Genomic DNA, 16,355 nt, shown 5'->3' on the forward strand with positions numbered 1-16,355 from the left:
TGCAGCAACTACATACGAGGCTCCTTCTGCGGCCCCAACAGTGTGCAGGACACATGTAAATGTTTACAGTCCGCAGCAAGAGCTTTGAAATTCCTCTGCTTATTTTGGTCACAAACTCTTCTAGGAGAATATGGCCTGGATGGGGGAAGGGGGTCCAATAATCCCATTATTATAAATAAGCCCCTGTTTAGCAGTTGGTGCTGCCATGCTGGTTCCTGTAGGGAGAAGATAATCCATATAGAATACAGGGCTAGCAGTGGGTGCTGGGAAATAACACAACACTTTATACAAAAGGGCCCTGGTCCCCACACCCCATTTTGTGAGCCTATGAATATCAATGAAGTGAGGAGTTACTAATGACACACCCAGGTGCTGAAAGTAGGGGTTATTTTCTTTCAAATACCGTATATACTCCGTATATACGCCAATCCCTCACCGGATCCCTCACCTCCCTCTCCCATAGCGCATCAGGACTCTGTGACTGACTGTCACGATCGCCGCCCGGAGCAGGTCCAGGAGCTCCGGGCGGCGCGTCCTTCCCTGCCGGCGTCGCTCCCAAAATGGCGGCGCCCATGGCCGCCACGTGGGTAGCGGCGCCGGCGCCATTTTGGAAGGACGCCGGCAGGGAAGGACGCGCCGCCCGGAGCTCCTGGACCTGCTCCGGGCGGCGATCGTGACAGTCAGTCACAGAGTCCTGATGCGCTATGGGAGAGGGAGGTAAGGGATCCGGTGAGGGATTGGCGTATATACGGAGTATATATGGGAGAGGGAGGTGAGGGATTGGCGTATGACCCGCGTATAAGCCGAGGTCGAGTTTTTCAGCACATTTTGGGTGCTGAAAAACTCGGCTTATACGCGAGTATATACGGTACTTCTATCATTCATGAAAAAGAATATTATAATACAAAAGAGCTATGTATATACTTTAAATTATTTCCTTATAAATGGTGCTTTGTGATGTCATTTGTCACATGAGTCACTGGAATGTGTATATTATAATAAATGAAGTACAACCTGTGGAAAAATATGAGCATATTAGAAGTCAACTCTGAGTTCAATGACCAATACAGGCATGGGATCAGTTATCCGGAAACTGGTTATCCAGAAAGCTCCGAATTACGGAAAGGGCGTCTCCCAAAGACTCCATTGTAATCAAATAATCCAAATTTTGAAAAATGATTCCCCTTTCCTCTGTAATAATGAAACAGTAGCTTGTAATTGATCCCAACTAAGATGTAATTAATCTTTATTGGAAGCAAAACCAACCTATTGGGTTTATTTCACGTTGACATGATTTTCTAGTAGACTTAAGGTACGAAAGATCTGTTATTCATAAATGCCCAGGTGCTGAGAATTCTGGATAACAGGTCCCATACCTGGAGGACTATATATTCCAAATAAAGTAACCATTGCAGGCCCGGACTGGAAATCTGTGGCAAATGCCAGAAGGGCTGCTCTAAGGTCCCATAGACAATCACTATGTAGTGGGCTGGTGGGAGTCTTTTGGGGCCTCTGTATACTTGGAAGGGCATGCCAGGGCTTATTATGACGCCCAGTCCAGATCTGAATATTGCCAAAGGCAGGGCACACACTTTACACTTGTTCACAGCCCTGAAAGAAGCACAGCTGTACACGAACCTCACAACTCTGAGACCCGGGACCGCCCCTTCCACATGTAGCATTGTTGCTGGATGGTGCAATCGCAACCTACCCTTGCATCTAGGCTTCGGGATCACGCGCGGAGCTCGTGCCCAGACAACCAATCACAAATAAAGGCTTCCGACAACAACAAATCAGAGCGCGGTAGTGGAAATCACCGTGTGAAGCCGTCCAATGGCGAGAGCGCCGCGGCAATTAATTGTAGTGCTCTTGGGATGAAGGCTTGAGCGAGAGAACTCTGCGCAGGTGAGCGGTGGTTTGTGTTCTGTTACCGACACCTTCGCTCTTCTCCTGCGTAAATATGGACATCTTTAGGAACGTGCTGAATTTTGGGGCTGGACCGGCCAAACTCCCGCCATCGGTAAGTGCTGCCCCCTCTATAAGACTCGTACTGTTTCGTAAAATGCGCATACATGGCACTGGCAACTGCAGCCCTTACCCATAAGCCTTGTAGTGTGTCCTAGTAATGGAGCTGGAGACGCATTCTCTGTGTACTTGAAGGCATTTGCTAGACCCCTTGGCATTGTACTGCATGGACCTGCCTTATTGTCTTTTTATACTACCCCAGTCTACTTACATACAACTGTCAGATTTGTCTTGTGGACAGATAAGTATTGCCCTGTAGTTACAGCTCAAAGATGCAACTCTCATGGCACTTTAGCAGCAGGTAAATCTGTAAGTAATGGCACAGTATATGCCGACTGTCAATTCTGCCAGAGCATGTGTTCCTGCTGAGACATGTAGGATCTAAACAAGCAGGGGGTTGAACCTGACTCCTAATTGCTTTATGTTTAGCTGAGCTGCAGACTGCAATACAGCAGAGGGACTACAGGCAGGGGCGATCCTGGGCCCTCCGCCGCCTGAGGCAGCAGCAGTTGCTGCTGCCCCCCTCCCCCGGAAATTCGCTCTTAAGGGCTAGTCCACACGGGGAGATAGCCACGCGTTTGCGGTCGCGGCGACAAAGCGCCGCGACCGGCGCAGGCGACAGTTTTGTATGGGCGCCTATGTAAAAACGCCTGTGCTAACCACACGAGGCGATGCGCTTTTCAACAGTCGCCTGAAAAAGCCTGGCGAGGCATTTTCAGGCGACTGTTGAAAAGCGCATCGCCTTGTGTGGTTAGCATAGGCGTTTTTACATAGGCGCCCATACAAAACTGTCGCCTGCGCCGGTCGCGGCGACTGGCGCGGCGCTTTGTCGCCGCGACCGCAAACGCGTGGCTATCTCCCCGTGTGGAATAGCCCTAAAGTACCAGGAGCAGCATTTTTGCTGCCCCTAGTACCTAGTGGGGCACTGCCGCCTCAACTAGCCTCATTGGCGAAGCACCCCTGACTACAGGGCTAATTAAAGGGGATCTGTCCCCTTAAGAAATAATTCCAAATCATATTTTGTGTTATTCAAACAAAATAAGCTGTATTGATACTGTGTGATTTATTTAAATCTTGTTTCCTCTAGCCTGGGAATTCATAATTATAGCAAGCAGGCAGCTGCCATTTTGTGAACACCTTTATTAATGCAAGTCTTGCATCATCTCAAAATCTTATTTCTGTGCCAGAATGGGGGACCTGATGGCAATCCCCATGCACAGGCTACATTAGATGGCGAGGAGGGAGGGGGAGTGTAGTGCCATGCTTTCGCTACACAATTAAACGGGGGAATGTGGGGAGTGCAGTTACATCTAGGAAGCGCTGAATGGAAAGTGAAAGTAATTTCCTGCCCCACCTCTGTGCCCAAGGCATAGAGGAGGGGCAAGCAATATATGATTGACAATGGATATTTTTATACAAGTATGACAGGTATGGATGTTTTAATAAAAAAGAAAAAGAGTTTGGATTTCATGTTTAATTAGAAAAGGACTTTAATTATACAGGTTTTTATGTCTGGGTGACAGGTCCACCAAGGAAAGTAGGTGTAATATTGCCCTTAGCAACCATTCAGCAGTAAGTTTGGTTCTGCACTGGCATTCAAAATAGGCCCTGTCACTGCAGGTACACAGAGCCTAAAAAAGCCCACTAGATAGTGACTGACTATGGCATCTTACAGCAGCCCCTCTGGTATTTGCCAGGACCCACAGATTGCCAGTCTGGAAAGTTGTCTACTGCCAGTTGGGCAATACGAGCATAAATTTGCTGTGGACATCTGCACCAGCTGTAGCAGCAATCTAATACTGGACTACATTTTCAGAAAGCCATAAAGCAATGTTTTCTTTAAGATCTGCACATGCACAGATCAAACTGTGGCAACACAATAGATTTTTTATGCACACACATTCAGTATTTGAAAAGGCCCATCCAGTGCTATTGAACAAAGCAATCTCATTAATCCTCTTTTTTTTTTTTTTTCTTGGCGTCTCTGCAACATTTCTGTAACTTGGTCTAGTTTTCATTCCAGTGTTAAAGTTGAGCGATCCTGTACTTGGTAACCATGCCTCGATATCATTCAAAAGCCCCTGAACACGTTTGCATGCAAAGGAAGCATGGAATAAAGCTTTCTTTCTGCCAGCAGCTTGTGTGAGAGATCAGTGGAGCACAGAATTTTAGTTGGAACGAAAGCCAGATTTTCAGCAGTGCTGGGAATTGCATCAGCCCCCTTCATTTACCAATCCCAGGAATGGGGTGGGACTACCTTGGCAACAGCTCATCTACTTCACAATGCTTCTGTGTTGTCAGCTCTGGTTCCAAACTGTTCTTCATCTGCATTTGCTTTGGGTTCATTAGATGCTTTATGGAGCAGAAGAAAACTGTTCTGTTTATGCTAGCAGAAATGAGGCATGCATAATGTAAATTTATTTTTTTCAAATCTCGGGTATATATTTACTCTGGGTCTGCTTATCCAGAGCTTGGTTACAGGCTTTTTGATGTACAAAAAGCCTATTTCGGAACATTTGCTATTGTAACGAGATGTGTTCCAGTTATCTACTGTTAATCTAGAACCTCATTGGACCTGTTTGTCTCTTAGGAGGCCAGATACATGTTCAAAATTTGCATATGTTGTTAAGTGGATCCTTTTCTATAATGAAGGAAAATCATATTCTAAGGAACTTTCCAATATGCATTCATTATGGGGGGGGGGACATCTTTTGCAGCTTAAAAACTTCCCTCTTGCCAGTCTAGGACTGCAAGTATGCTCCGTATAGAAAGGTCACTGCACTGCAATCTCAGACCGCTATATTGAGCATATATTATCCAAAAGGGCCACTGACAAGCGACTGAATATTGTGGTGTTACACTGTCAGGTTGGTGCATGGGAGTGTAATGGCCTGGAGAACAAGGATAGCAACTCACAGCAATTAATGTTAAATCCTTAGGAAATATTTCATATATGTTGGCAAGATCCAGTTCAGATCATCCATGACTATATCCACCTACTGTAACTGACCCTTTAACCTTGAATAAGCATCTATGTGGGGCTTTTATTTAATTAGTACTGGCTCAAGCTTGGAGCCGTTTCTGTTAATTCAAAGGCGAATAACCCCTTTAAATTCAAGCATAACATAATTCACTCATTCTTGTCTCTTTGTAGATTTTGCTTGAAGCTCAGAAAGAAATGATTGACTACAAAGGTCTGGGCATCAGTGTACTAGGTGAAAACAATATATGATTATTAAACTTACTAATTCCCAGGATATATATTTTTTTTATTCTTATTGTATCTTTAATTCCAATACAGAAATGAGCCATCGATCATCAGATTTTACAAAGATTTTGAACACCACAGAAGTCTGCTTACGTGAATTGTTGTAAGTATTCACACCCTTCTGTGAATGAATGAATTGGTTTCAACTTCTCTCTCCTATAACTCCTGTAAGTTACACCATATCTAAACCATACACAGCAGATACATTTGGTGGTTCATCAGAAATTAATATATCAGTTGTGATAGTTGCTGTGTTACAGATGTTTCTAGAGCTCAGGGAATGTTCCGTGGGGGCTGAAGCTTCTGATGAGCAATGTATCAACAAATATATTAAAGGGATTCTGTCACGGGAAACATGTTTTTTTCAAAATGCATCAGTTAACAGTGCTGCTCCAGCAGACTTCTGAGCTGAAATCAGTTTTTCAAAAGAGCAAACGGATTTGTAGTTAACTTTGAAACCTGTAATGGGGTTAGACATAGTATCTATTTATCCGGTACCCCCAGTCATGTGACTTGTTCTTTTTCAGTCACTCATTACTGCTACATTATATCACCCTCCCCCGGAGCCTAATATTATAACAATGGGAAGGTAAACCGATAAAGGCTCCCTGACAAGAAAACAGCTCCCTGGTAGATCTAAGAACAGCACTCAATAGTTAAAATCCATGTCCTACTGCGACTCCTTCTGGTACATTGAGTAGTAGAAACAATAGTCTGTCTGAAAGCAGTTCCATCCTGAAGTGCTGGCTCTTTCTGAAAGCACGACCAGGCAAAATAACCCGATATGGCTGCCTACACACCAACATTACAACTAAAAAAGAAAAAAAAAATTGTTCACGCTCCCCCCTGTGCATTTTGACAGTGTGTGTGTGTGTGTGTGCACTCCATCTTGCATGTGTGGGGTTGGGGGTGAGATGGCTGTCCAGGTTTCCGAGGTCACCCAGCTGTCTTGGCCCGGCTCTGCTTATCAGTGGTCTAAATGCCTTGAGATACTGCTAATACCTATAACAATGATCCTCAACCCTATTGCTAATTAAAAATCGCACTGTGTTACAGGTGTATCAGTATAATTTCATATCCATTGTGTAACTTTGGTAATTGCATTTTATCTCTGGCAGGGATATCCCAGATAACTACAAAGTGCTTTTTCTCCAAGGAGGTGGGAGTGGACAGTTTAGTGCAGTTCCCCTTAATCTTATCGGTTTAAAGGATTTCAAAAGTGCAGACTATGTGGTTACTGGAGCTTGGTCTGCAAAGGCAGCGAAAGAGGCAGAGAAGTATGGAAAAGTAAACCTTGTTCATCCAAAGCTTGGAAGTTATACAGGTAACCAAGTATTTTCATTTTCCTGTGTTTGCAGTAAATACAAATTACAGCCAACACAGTAGAGGTGTGGGATCTGTTATCCGGAATGCTCACGGAAAGTCCATCTCCCATAGACTCCATTTTAATAAAATAACCAACATTTTTAAAAATGATTTCTTCTTCCTCTGTAATAATAAACCAGTTCCTTGAACTTGATCCAAACTAAGATATAATTAATCCTTATTGGAAGCAAAACCAGCCTATTGGGTTTTCATGATTTACATGATTTTTTAGTAGAATTTAAGTATGAAGATCCAAATTGCGGAAAGGTCATTTATCTGGAAAACACCAGGTCCCGAGCATTCTGGATAACAGATTATACTAGTGCGCATGCATAAACAGGTATGGGACCTATCACTGAACAATTAGCCTAAATGTGATCACTGGCAACATTTTTTTTTCCCCCCCGAAATGGATCTGATTCGCCAATCATTACAGGGGATGCTTTGTTTTTCACAGATTAGCGACCAGTGTTTTTGGATGTCGGTATACCCTTGTATACAAGGTATGCCCAAGTTATATAGCTTTTAGCATCCATTTTAGGAACACATTCATACAGCCAGACCCACTGCAATTGTTTATATATTTTTCGTGAAAATAATATTTGTGTGCTTGGTAAGAGAATCTGTTTTTAGCACTTCTTATATCTTGTTTCCAGAGATTCCGGATCCAAGCACCTGGAACCTTAACCCAGAAGCTTCATATGTGTATTACTGTGCTAATGAAACCGTCCATGGTGTGGAGTTCCAGCTTGTTCCAGATGTTAAGGGAGCAGTTCTAGTCTGTGATATGTCCTCAAATTTTCTCTCTAAACCAGTTGATGTTTCTAAGGTACATTGTTGCTACAGAAGATACGAAATAATACAATATTCTGCTGTACAGTGTTGTGTGCACAAGTAGCACTTTATGAATAGAAAATATACCTATAAATACTAATATAGGTTGAATCACAAAGCAACAGAGGACTTCAAATTTCTAGCTTTCATTGCACTCTTTCCCCCATATGTAATAATGGACCACATGAATGTCGTGCGTTTAGTAAAGCTGTTTCAAAACTGGAGTCCTATTCAGATGACCTTTCCTCATCAACATTCCCCTCATTCCTGTGCACTTACAGGTTCTGTTTTAAACCAGAACCTAAATGATTCCTTTCATGTAACGACAAAAAAACTGTTGTTATTATACACTCAAGCTTACACCCAAACTTTTCCCATTTTCTCCTCATTAGAAACACTTGATAAAGGAAAGTCTGCCATATTTGTTAAATGCACACTGTGTTTCCAACATAAATTAGATGTGTGTTCTGTACCTGCCTTCTACTTATTTATGTTTCTGTACAAGTTCTGTGTACAGCATTATTGCAGCAGAAAGTGTGCGTTGTCTTTGTTGTTGTTCTTGCAAACCAAAATGACTAATTTTTTCCCCTTTTTCCTGTAGTTTGGTGTGATTTTTGCTGGAGCTCAGAAAAACATAGGCTGTGCTGGGGTGACGGTAGTCATTGTACGAGAGGATTTACTGGGTTACGCTCAAAAAGAATGCCCAACAGTACTTGATTATAAAATCCAAGCAGGAAATTGTTCCTTATACAATACACCACCATGTTTCAGGTACATCTGCTTGTCTGATCTAAACTTATTTTTTTTTTTTTAAGTCAAATCCAATTTATTGTCATCTCTACTGCATACAAGAAAGAGATACACAGCGAGACGAAATTACAATGTTACAATTATTTCCCCTTTCCACCCCAACCATAAAAATACTCAATACATATACACCGACCATTAGCATAAACTGCAATAATCATACTGCAGTAAGCACTATACACAAAAAAAGCTGTGCAAAGAAAAACAACAAATTATATTAAAATTTACAATATAGCCAATATGTGTAGTGTGCTGTTCTATTACTGTTTTATGCAAATTTACAAATTGTATAACGTGCTGTTCTAGTATAATTGTGCAAATGTGCCCTCTCTGATAATCTTCTACCAACTTCTACTGTAAAGTGCATGCCCCAATATTGTGCTCTTATATAATCAAAAATATGACACATTGATTCATTGAAGTTACACTCTCAACAATAGACTAATCATATTTGTTAGGGGGACCTTGAAGAGAAACTGTTTGGCTTTAGCTGTATTTAAACAGGGATGAGCAAGCAACCAATTGTATGACTATTATCGTATAAATGGATGTTTAGGAATATAGTATGCTGTATTCTCCTTCTAATATTTCTAGACTTCAGACAGGATAGGCTGATGGATTTCCATGGTGCTCTGTTCCTAAATATACACAGCTCTACTTAAGCTCACTAAAACTTATTACTGCCTTGCTATTAAAGAAAACCGATACCCCCAAAATGAATACTTGAGCAACAGTATATATCAAATTAAGTGGCATATTAAGCAATCTTGCCAAACTGGAATATATATTTAAATAAATATTGCCATTTTACATCTCTTACTTTGAACCACCATTTTGTGATGGTCTGTGTGCTGCCTCAGAGATCACCTGACCAGAAATACTGCAGCTCTAACTGTAACAGGAAGAATTGTGGAAGCAAAAGACACAACACTTGGCTCATGTGAGCTAACATGTATAGTTTGTTTGGTATGTTTGTGTGCACTGTGAATCATACGATCCCAGGGGGGCGGCCCTTATTTTATAAAATGGCAATTTTCTATTTAGGATTACTCAATGGCACATACTACTGCAAAAGTAAATTATTACAAAAATGGTTTATTTACATGAAGCAGGGTTTTAAATACGAGTTGTTATTTTGCAATATATTTTCATAGAGACCTATATTTGTTTGAGGGGTATAGTTTTCCTTTAATACACAGGGGATGATTTGCATTATTGCCAGGTTTGCATGGCTGCAGCATAGTGGAAGTAGACACTGTATGCTCTATTTTATTGTGTTTGATACTGGTTCTGATGGTTTACTGTAGCCTATCCTCACTATGTACTTATGCCGCCTATGAAGCACATAAAAATTCACCCACATAAACTATTTTTAGTTCTAATTATAGTAGGATAGACCACTCATGCCATTCTTATTTGTTTAACTGGTAATAACTGCATTTTCATGTGTATCCGTCTGTTTCAGCATCTATATAATGGGACTGGTGTTAGAGTGGATTAAGAATAATGGTGGTGCTGCATCTATGGAGAAGTTAAGCATCATTAAATCGAATATGATTTACCGCAGTATTGATGAATCCAATGGATTATATGTGTAAGTTGTGTTTGGGTAGTACTGATTTACTTAAAGGAAAACTGTTGCCCTAAAATACTTCCCCCACCAAAGGTGCAGGTTAATAGAGTCCGCACTCCACTTGGGGGTAACGGTAGTTTTTTTTTTTTTTAAAACAAAAAACAAATTGTCCTCGCCAGTGCTAGGGCATTTGCACAGGGAGGGAGCAGCCATGTTGTGCATGAGCTTCTTATGCCACGCATGTATTTAATAAGCAAGTTGCGGCATTCGCTCATTATGCACATGCATGTGCCCCAACATGGGAGCTCCTGGTGCAAGTGTCCTAGCGCTAGCATGGGGCAATTTAAAAAAAAAAAAACAAACAAACAAAACAAAAAAACTACTGTTACCCCCAACCGGAGTATGGGCTCTATTAGCCTGGCACCTTTGGTGGTTGAAACAGGTGCCTTTTAATTCAAAGTTCTGGTATAAATAAATACTGTATCTCCCAGGGTTAGCGTTTGTCCAGTGTAGAGTTTACCATTGCAATAAATTGTACATTCCAGTGTTCCCTGTTTAGGCAGTAAAAATTTAATTCTGGGTTTAACGCCTCTTACAGGTTCTGCTGGTTTTCTTTTGTCTTCTGCTTGTGTTTTGGAAATCTTTTCAGATATCAACTAAATATTGATCTTACAAACTTTTTTTTTCTATTTTTTTTTTAAATTGCAGATGCCCTGTAGAAGTAAAGAGTAGAAGCAGAATGAATATTCCTTTCCGAATCGGAAATATTAATGGGGACAGTGATTTGGAAAAACAGTTCCTTGCCAGAGCTGCAGAACTTGGGATGATGTCTCTAAAAGGCCACAGGTGAAATTAAAATAAATAAAACTCCCAAACTGCCAATATAAAAACCTGTGTATTATAAATGAAACCAATCGAAGCAATTTTTCCATTGACATTCAATTATATATTGCCTGCGATTGAAACTATTTGGTTATCTAGGTCACTGACCTGGAAAACCCAGCTGCAAGGGTTCCATTTTTATTGTTTTAAATATTAGGCCCTCTCTTGCTGATTTGTCTTCTATAAAAATTAAGTGCAGGAATCCTTAAATCTGTAATGGCTAGAGCTACATACACAGTGATATAAATGCAAGGGAAGTCTAAATGCAATGCACATGCATAGTGGTTGTTCTTCTGGAAGTATAGTGTAAAGGTTATACCCAGAATAAAGTTCTAAACCAAATGTTGTTTATATGCATGACATGTACTATACAAAAGTATAAAGTCTAATTTATGTTTAACATGCTTATTTTGATTTAATTTCTATTTTAGGTCTGTGGGAGGCATAAGGGCTTCTCTGTACAATGCTGTTACCGTGGAAGATGTGCAAAAGCTTGTAGACTTTATGAAATCCTTCCAGGAATTGCACCAGTAATGGGATCAAGCAGTATTGGTTCAAGCTTCACCATCATGATGGCTGTAATAAAATGGCACTTACTAATAAGCTGGTCATAGTTTATACAGTATTGTTTGTAATTTTGGCTCTCTTTTGTAATGAATTGGGGAGGGGGCTGTAAATTTATATTCCCCCATCTATTTTACACAAAAAGGTAGTTAAAAAGCTAAAGTAACTGTAAAGCTTAAATGCTTTTCCATTTGTGATGGGGGGGGGGAGGGGTAAAGTTTCAATAACTGAACAAAAGAACCTCCCTGCTCTGCAGTGGATTTGGACTGATAGAACAGAGTCTGCTGTTCTTATTATTTCTTACATTCCCTGCAACAATGTTTTGTTCTAATGGTGATTACTCAGTGCTAAAAAAGCAATGAGTTGGTACCTACTACTTTGGTTAATAGGAACAAAGCCTGGAAGCACTTGTACAAATGTTAAAACGTATGCTTTGGTCTATAGCAGTGTAGTGCTGCTACAAAATCCGCAATACTCTAACTCCAACTTTTACACAGTTGTTGGTGTTGTTTTTTTTTTTTTTTAATACATTAAGGCAATGTAATGCATTCCATTAAAGTTAAACATAGGGGTTGTTTAGAAACACTGGGCAGTTACCCATGGCAACCATTTGGTTGGTTTCTATGTGTTTAACTTGCATCTGGTTGGAAAAAACAAATCACTGATTGGTTGCTATGAGGTACTGCCCAGCTGCAAAGTTTCCCAGTGTTTATAAATGAGCCACCTAAAGTGCAATTTCATCCAAATGTTAATTCAATAATTAGAATGGCTGGTTTGGAAAGAAACTAATGATAAAGACTGTTTACTAGGAAGCAGACCTACAAGAATTCCTATCCGTGACATTTTAATTTTCAATATTACATTTTAGTGTAGTATGTTTATATTATTTGCCTCCTGTTCATTGACCTGTGGAGGCAGTATAAAAATGTATTATATTAAAAGACTTGGCGTGGCTTTTAATCTGTTCTGACAGATCTGATTCTGTTAACCTGAAGACAGATCTCTACAGATGTAGGTGGGTCAGAAGCCCAGAGTTAGGTTTTATAATTATTATTTTGAATCTAGCTTTTCCTGTATGTGACTAGAAGTAATCAGAAGGTCATCTTCATTTTTCTGTTTTTCCTACATGTGCAAAATAAAAAGTGATGCAGAGTCTGTGTGTCTCCTATTAATTGAGTCAAAAGTACTAAAATGATTGTGTGTTTCTGCAAGAATTAAAAGAAAACGGTTGTGCAATGCTACAGCTGTAGTGAGGAGCACTTCTTTTAGAAGTTGAATATGTGGGTGCTAATTAAACTCTTGAGTCTGAAGGTCAGTACTTATGTGGTTTATTGGTAATCGTTTTTCTACATAGAAAAGGGGATATAAAGGCAAAAAAATAAAATCCCATTTTTACTTTCTTTAATGAAAAAGACATTTATCTCCAATGTACTTAATTTAAAATAATGTTACATAGTTAAATTGGGTTGAAAAAAGGCAAAGTGTATAAAGTTCAACCCCTCCAAATGAAAACCCAGCATCCATACACACACCCCTCCCTACTTTTACATAAATGATATATACCCATACCTGTACTAACTATAGAATTTAGTATCACAATAGCCTTTGATATTATGTCTGTCCAAAAAATCATCCAAGCCATTCTTAAAGGCATTAACTGAATCAGCCATCACAACATCACCCGGCAGTGCATTCCACAACCTCACTGTCCTGACTGTGAAGAACCCCCTACGTTGCTTTTAATGAAAGTTCATTGTGTACCGTTTTTACAATAAATTGACACCTTATGCAGTGAAATTTTCCCTTTGTTTTACGTGCTCTGACAGCTGCAGATCGGAAACTTCAGACAGTCCCTAACTGCTCTGCAGGGTGACAATCATACTTCCAAACTGCAGGGGGCAGCTCCCCCCCCCCACCTTCCCAGAACTCTAGCAGCTTTGTTTGTTTTCCTGTAGAGCAGCCAGCGAATGTGTAGAGATTTGTATCCGCAGACCCAGTGTAGTCTGCATATTATGTTTATTAATCAATCTTGCTGTATCTGCTTCTATGGCAGATATTATTTGACTTGTGCTGTTTTGATAATTTATGACTATCCCTAAGCAGTCCAGACCACACTGAGCATGTGCACAGTCTTGGTCTTGCAAAGATGTAGTTCCAAGATGACAGCCCCCTGTGGCCAACTTTGAAAACATAAATCATTTGTTTAATTAGGCTTCTGGTTGTCAGGACTATTGGGGATTGAATCCCTGGTCTGCAGGTTGACTGGACAGTGCATTCTCATGCTGAGCCACTGGAGGCAGTTGGAGCTCACACCTCGAACTGTCAGTGTAGATTACCCCTAATCTCATTGAAGCCAGGTGTCGGTGATCTTATCATCAAGGCTCTATATAAGCCATTACCTTTCTGCCAGCCATTGCTGGATCATTGATTTATTTCTGTGTTCTAGTCGCCTTGTGCCAGTGTTCCTGAAATTACCCAGTCCCTGATTCCTGACTTGTCCTGCTTGTTCCTCTGACCTGTTTATTCTTTGTACCTGCTACATCCTTGATCTGATCTCCTGGTTTGACTCTTCGCCTGTTTCTCGGACTTGCATTGTTTGCCGCCTGCCACTGATCTCTTGCCTGTTCCTAGGACTTGTATCGCCTGCCGCCCGCCTATGAACTCTTGCCTGTGTACACGGACTTGCATCAGCCTGCCCCAACCTTTGGTTTGTTATAGTTCTCATTTTACTTCTTATTATTTGTCTTCCGTTTCACCAGTACCAATTGTTTATAGTTTACCATTAAACTTCATTCTGAGCACACTTCCATTTCCTGGTTATTCTAACACCAAACATGGTGTCGCCATGTTACCATGCATTTCGGCTCCTACCTGCCAACCACACACTGTTGGTAGATCCTGACAGAATGATCCAGCCTAATTACAAGGAGCCTGATGGTAACTGCTGTGCTGTTTCAGATACTGCTGAACTACAACTCTCTGCCAAGTGGCTTGCCTCAGTGAAAAAGTATGAAGGGGAAAAGGACACGTTTGATGAATTTCTTCTTGTATGTAAAAGGTTTGCGACTGTCTCTTTTTTCAAGCAAGCACCTGAGTGCATGAAAAGCAGGCTAATTATATTATTTCTTTTGGGAGGTAAAGTCTTAGAGTGGGCTGAGTCTTGCATAGATGAAGAGGCTTTTTTTTCTGCAGGATCCCATTCTGTTTCTCACTTTGTTAAAGGCATATTCTACAGGGGATCTCTGGCCAGTATCGCCTGATATTTTCAAATCTACTACAATTGCCTCCTCAACTTCCTCATTTCCAACTTTTTCTACATCTGAAATTACTTTGCAATCCTCCTGTTCTGATGTTTTCTCTGATGGAGGCAATTTAGAAAATATTTCTGATGAAGAATGGGAAGATCTGGACTCAGATGGGGATGAAATACAAACTGCATTTACTACTAAGTTCAAGGGCCGTTCAATCACCCAGTTACCATCAATATCTGTGCCTCCTGCCCCTAGGCCCACTGTTCAACCTTCAGTTCCTGCTCCAGGGCCAGCTGATATTCAACAGATTTTTCTGGTTCCGGTCCTCCGGCGGCTTGGTCCTTCCCCAGCTTTCCCACGAATTGGGCCTCTACCTGCTCGCATCCAGCCTGTTCCAGCCTGTGTGCCCGCAGTCCAGTCGCAGGCTCCAGTACCAGCGGTCCAGTCTCCTGCTTCTATGCCGACTTCCCAGCCACTCCTGGTTCCTGTGCCAGTGGTCCCGTCTGCAGCTCCTGTGCCAGTGGTCCCGTCTGCGGTTCCTGTGCCAGTGGTCCCGTCTGCGGTTCCTGTGCCAGTGGTCCCGTCTGCGGCTCCTGTGCCAGTGGTCCCGTCTGCGGTTCCTGTGCCAGTGGTCCCGTCTGCGGTTCCTGTGCCAGTGGTCCCGTCTGCAGCTCCTGTGCCAGTGGTCCCGTCTGCAGCTCCTGTGCCAGTGGTCCCGTCTGCAGCTCCTGTGCCAGTGGTCCCGTCTGCAGCTCCTGTGCCAGAGGTCCCGTCTGCAGCTCCAGTGCCAGTGGTTCCGTTTGCAGCTCCTGTGCCAGTACTTCAGCTTCCAGCCTCCGAGCCAGCAGCCTTGCCGCTTCCAGCCTCTGAGCCAGCAGCCTTGCCGCTTCCAGCCTCTGAGCCAGCAGCCTTACCGCTTCCAGCCTCCGAGCCAGCAGCCTTGCCGGCTTCAGTCTGTGAGGACCTGTGTACTGTGGCCTCTGGGCCCAAGGACAAATCCATTTCTAGACCTGTCGTACCTACTACGAGATCTGATAGTTCTGGTGCTCCAGAGTCTACCAGTCTTGTTGCTGTTCATGATGGTCTTTCTGTTGTCCTGGGCAAGCCATCACCTGTAATGGGTGCCTCTGCTGGTCCGCCACCTGTAATGGGTGCCTCTGCTGGTCCGCCACCTGTAATGGGTGCCTCTGCTGGTCCGCCACCTGTAATGGGTGCCTCTGCTGGTCCGCCATCTGTAATGGGTGCCTCTGCTGGTCCGCCACCTGTAATGGGTGCCTCTGCTGGTCCGCCACCTGTAATGGGTGCCTCTGCTGGTCCGCCACCTGTAATGGGTGCCTCTGCTGGTCCGCCACCTGTAATGGGTGCCTCTGCTGGTCCGCCACCTGTAATGGGTGCCTCTGCTGGTCCGCCACCTGTAATGGGTGCCTCTGCTGGTCCGCCACCTGTAATGGGTGCCTCTGCTGGTCCGCCACCTGTAATGGGTGCCTCTGCTGGTCCGCCACCTGTAATGGGTGCCTCTGCTGGTCCGCCACATGTAATGGGTGCCTCTGCTGGTCCGCCACCTGTAATGGGTGCCTCTGCTGGTCCGCCACCTGTAATGGGTGCCTTGGCTGACTCCTCTAATCTGGCTCCTGACCCTGGCGACTCCTCCGATGTGGCTCCTGACCCTGGCGACTCCTCTGATCTGGCTCCTGACCCTGGCGACTCCTCTGATCTGGCTCCTGACCCTGGCGACTCCTCTAATCTGGCTTCTGACCCTGGCGACTCCTCCGATGTGGCTCCTGAC

General features: G+C 42.8%; 1 protein-coding gene across 2 annotated transcripts; it reads left to right on the forward strand.

The window, feature by feature from the left end:
• The first annotated feature begins 1,847 nt into the window (after positions 1–1,847).
• psat1.S (phosphoserine aminotransferase 1 S homeolog) lies at positions 1,848–12,473 on the forward strand. Of its 2 annotated transcripts, XM_018243856.2 has the most exons (9): positions 1,848–2,020; positions 5,180–5,240; positions 5,327–5,396; positions 6,412–6,617; positions 7,315–7,487; positions 8,094–8,263; positions 9,765–9,893; positions 10,581–10,718; positions 11,186–12,473. In XM_018243856.2, the coding sequence occupies exons 1-9, from the start codon at positions 1,961–1,963 to the stop codon at positions 11,286–11,288; spliced, it is 1,110 nt and encodes a 369-aa protein (XP_018099345.1). In that variant the 5' UTR covers positions 1,848–1,960; the 3' UTR covers positions 11,289–12,473. The 2 variants fall into 2 exon arrangements, with proteins under 2 accessions (XP_018099345.1, XP_018099346.1); XM_018243857.2 differs by lacking the exon at positions 5,180–5,240 and having other exon boundaries at positions 1,870–2,020.
• Positions 12,474–16,355: the final 3,882 nt, after the last annotated feature.

Source organism: Xenopus laevis, chromosome 1S (assembly GCF_017654675.1).
Source record: "Xenopus laevis strain J_2021 chromosome 1S, Xenopus_laevis_v10.1, whole genome shotgun sequence".
Classification (NCBI taxonomy): Eukaryota; Metazoa; Chordata; class Amphibia; order Anura; family Pipidae; genus Xenopus; species Xenopus laevis.

Bases quoted from the DNA above. Each gene is read 5' to 3' on its own strand.
- psat1.S (XM_018243856.2), top strand. From the start codon at position 1,961: ATGGACATCTTTAGGAACGTGCTGAATTTTGGGGCTGGACCGGCCAAA. The intron at 5,397-6,411 runs GTAAGTATTCAC...TATCTCTGGCAG, and splicing joins GTCTGCTTACGTGAATTGTT to GGATATCCCAGATAACTACA. The intron at 8,264-9,764 runs GTACATCTGCTT...CGTCTGTTTCAG, and splicing joins AATACACCACCATGTTTCAG to CATCTATATAATGGGACTGG.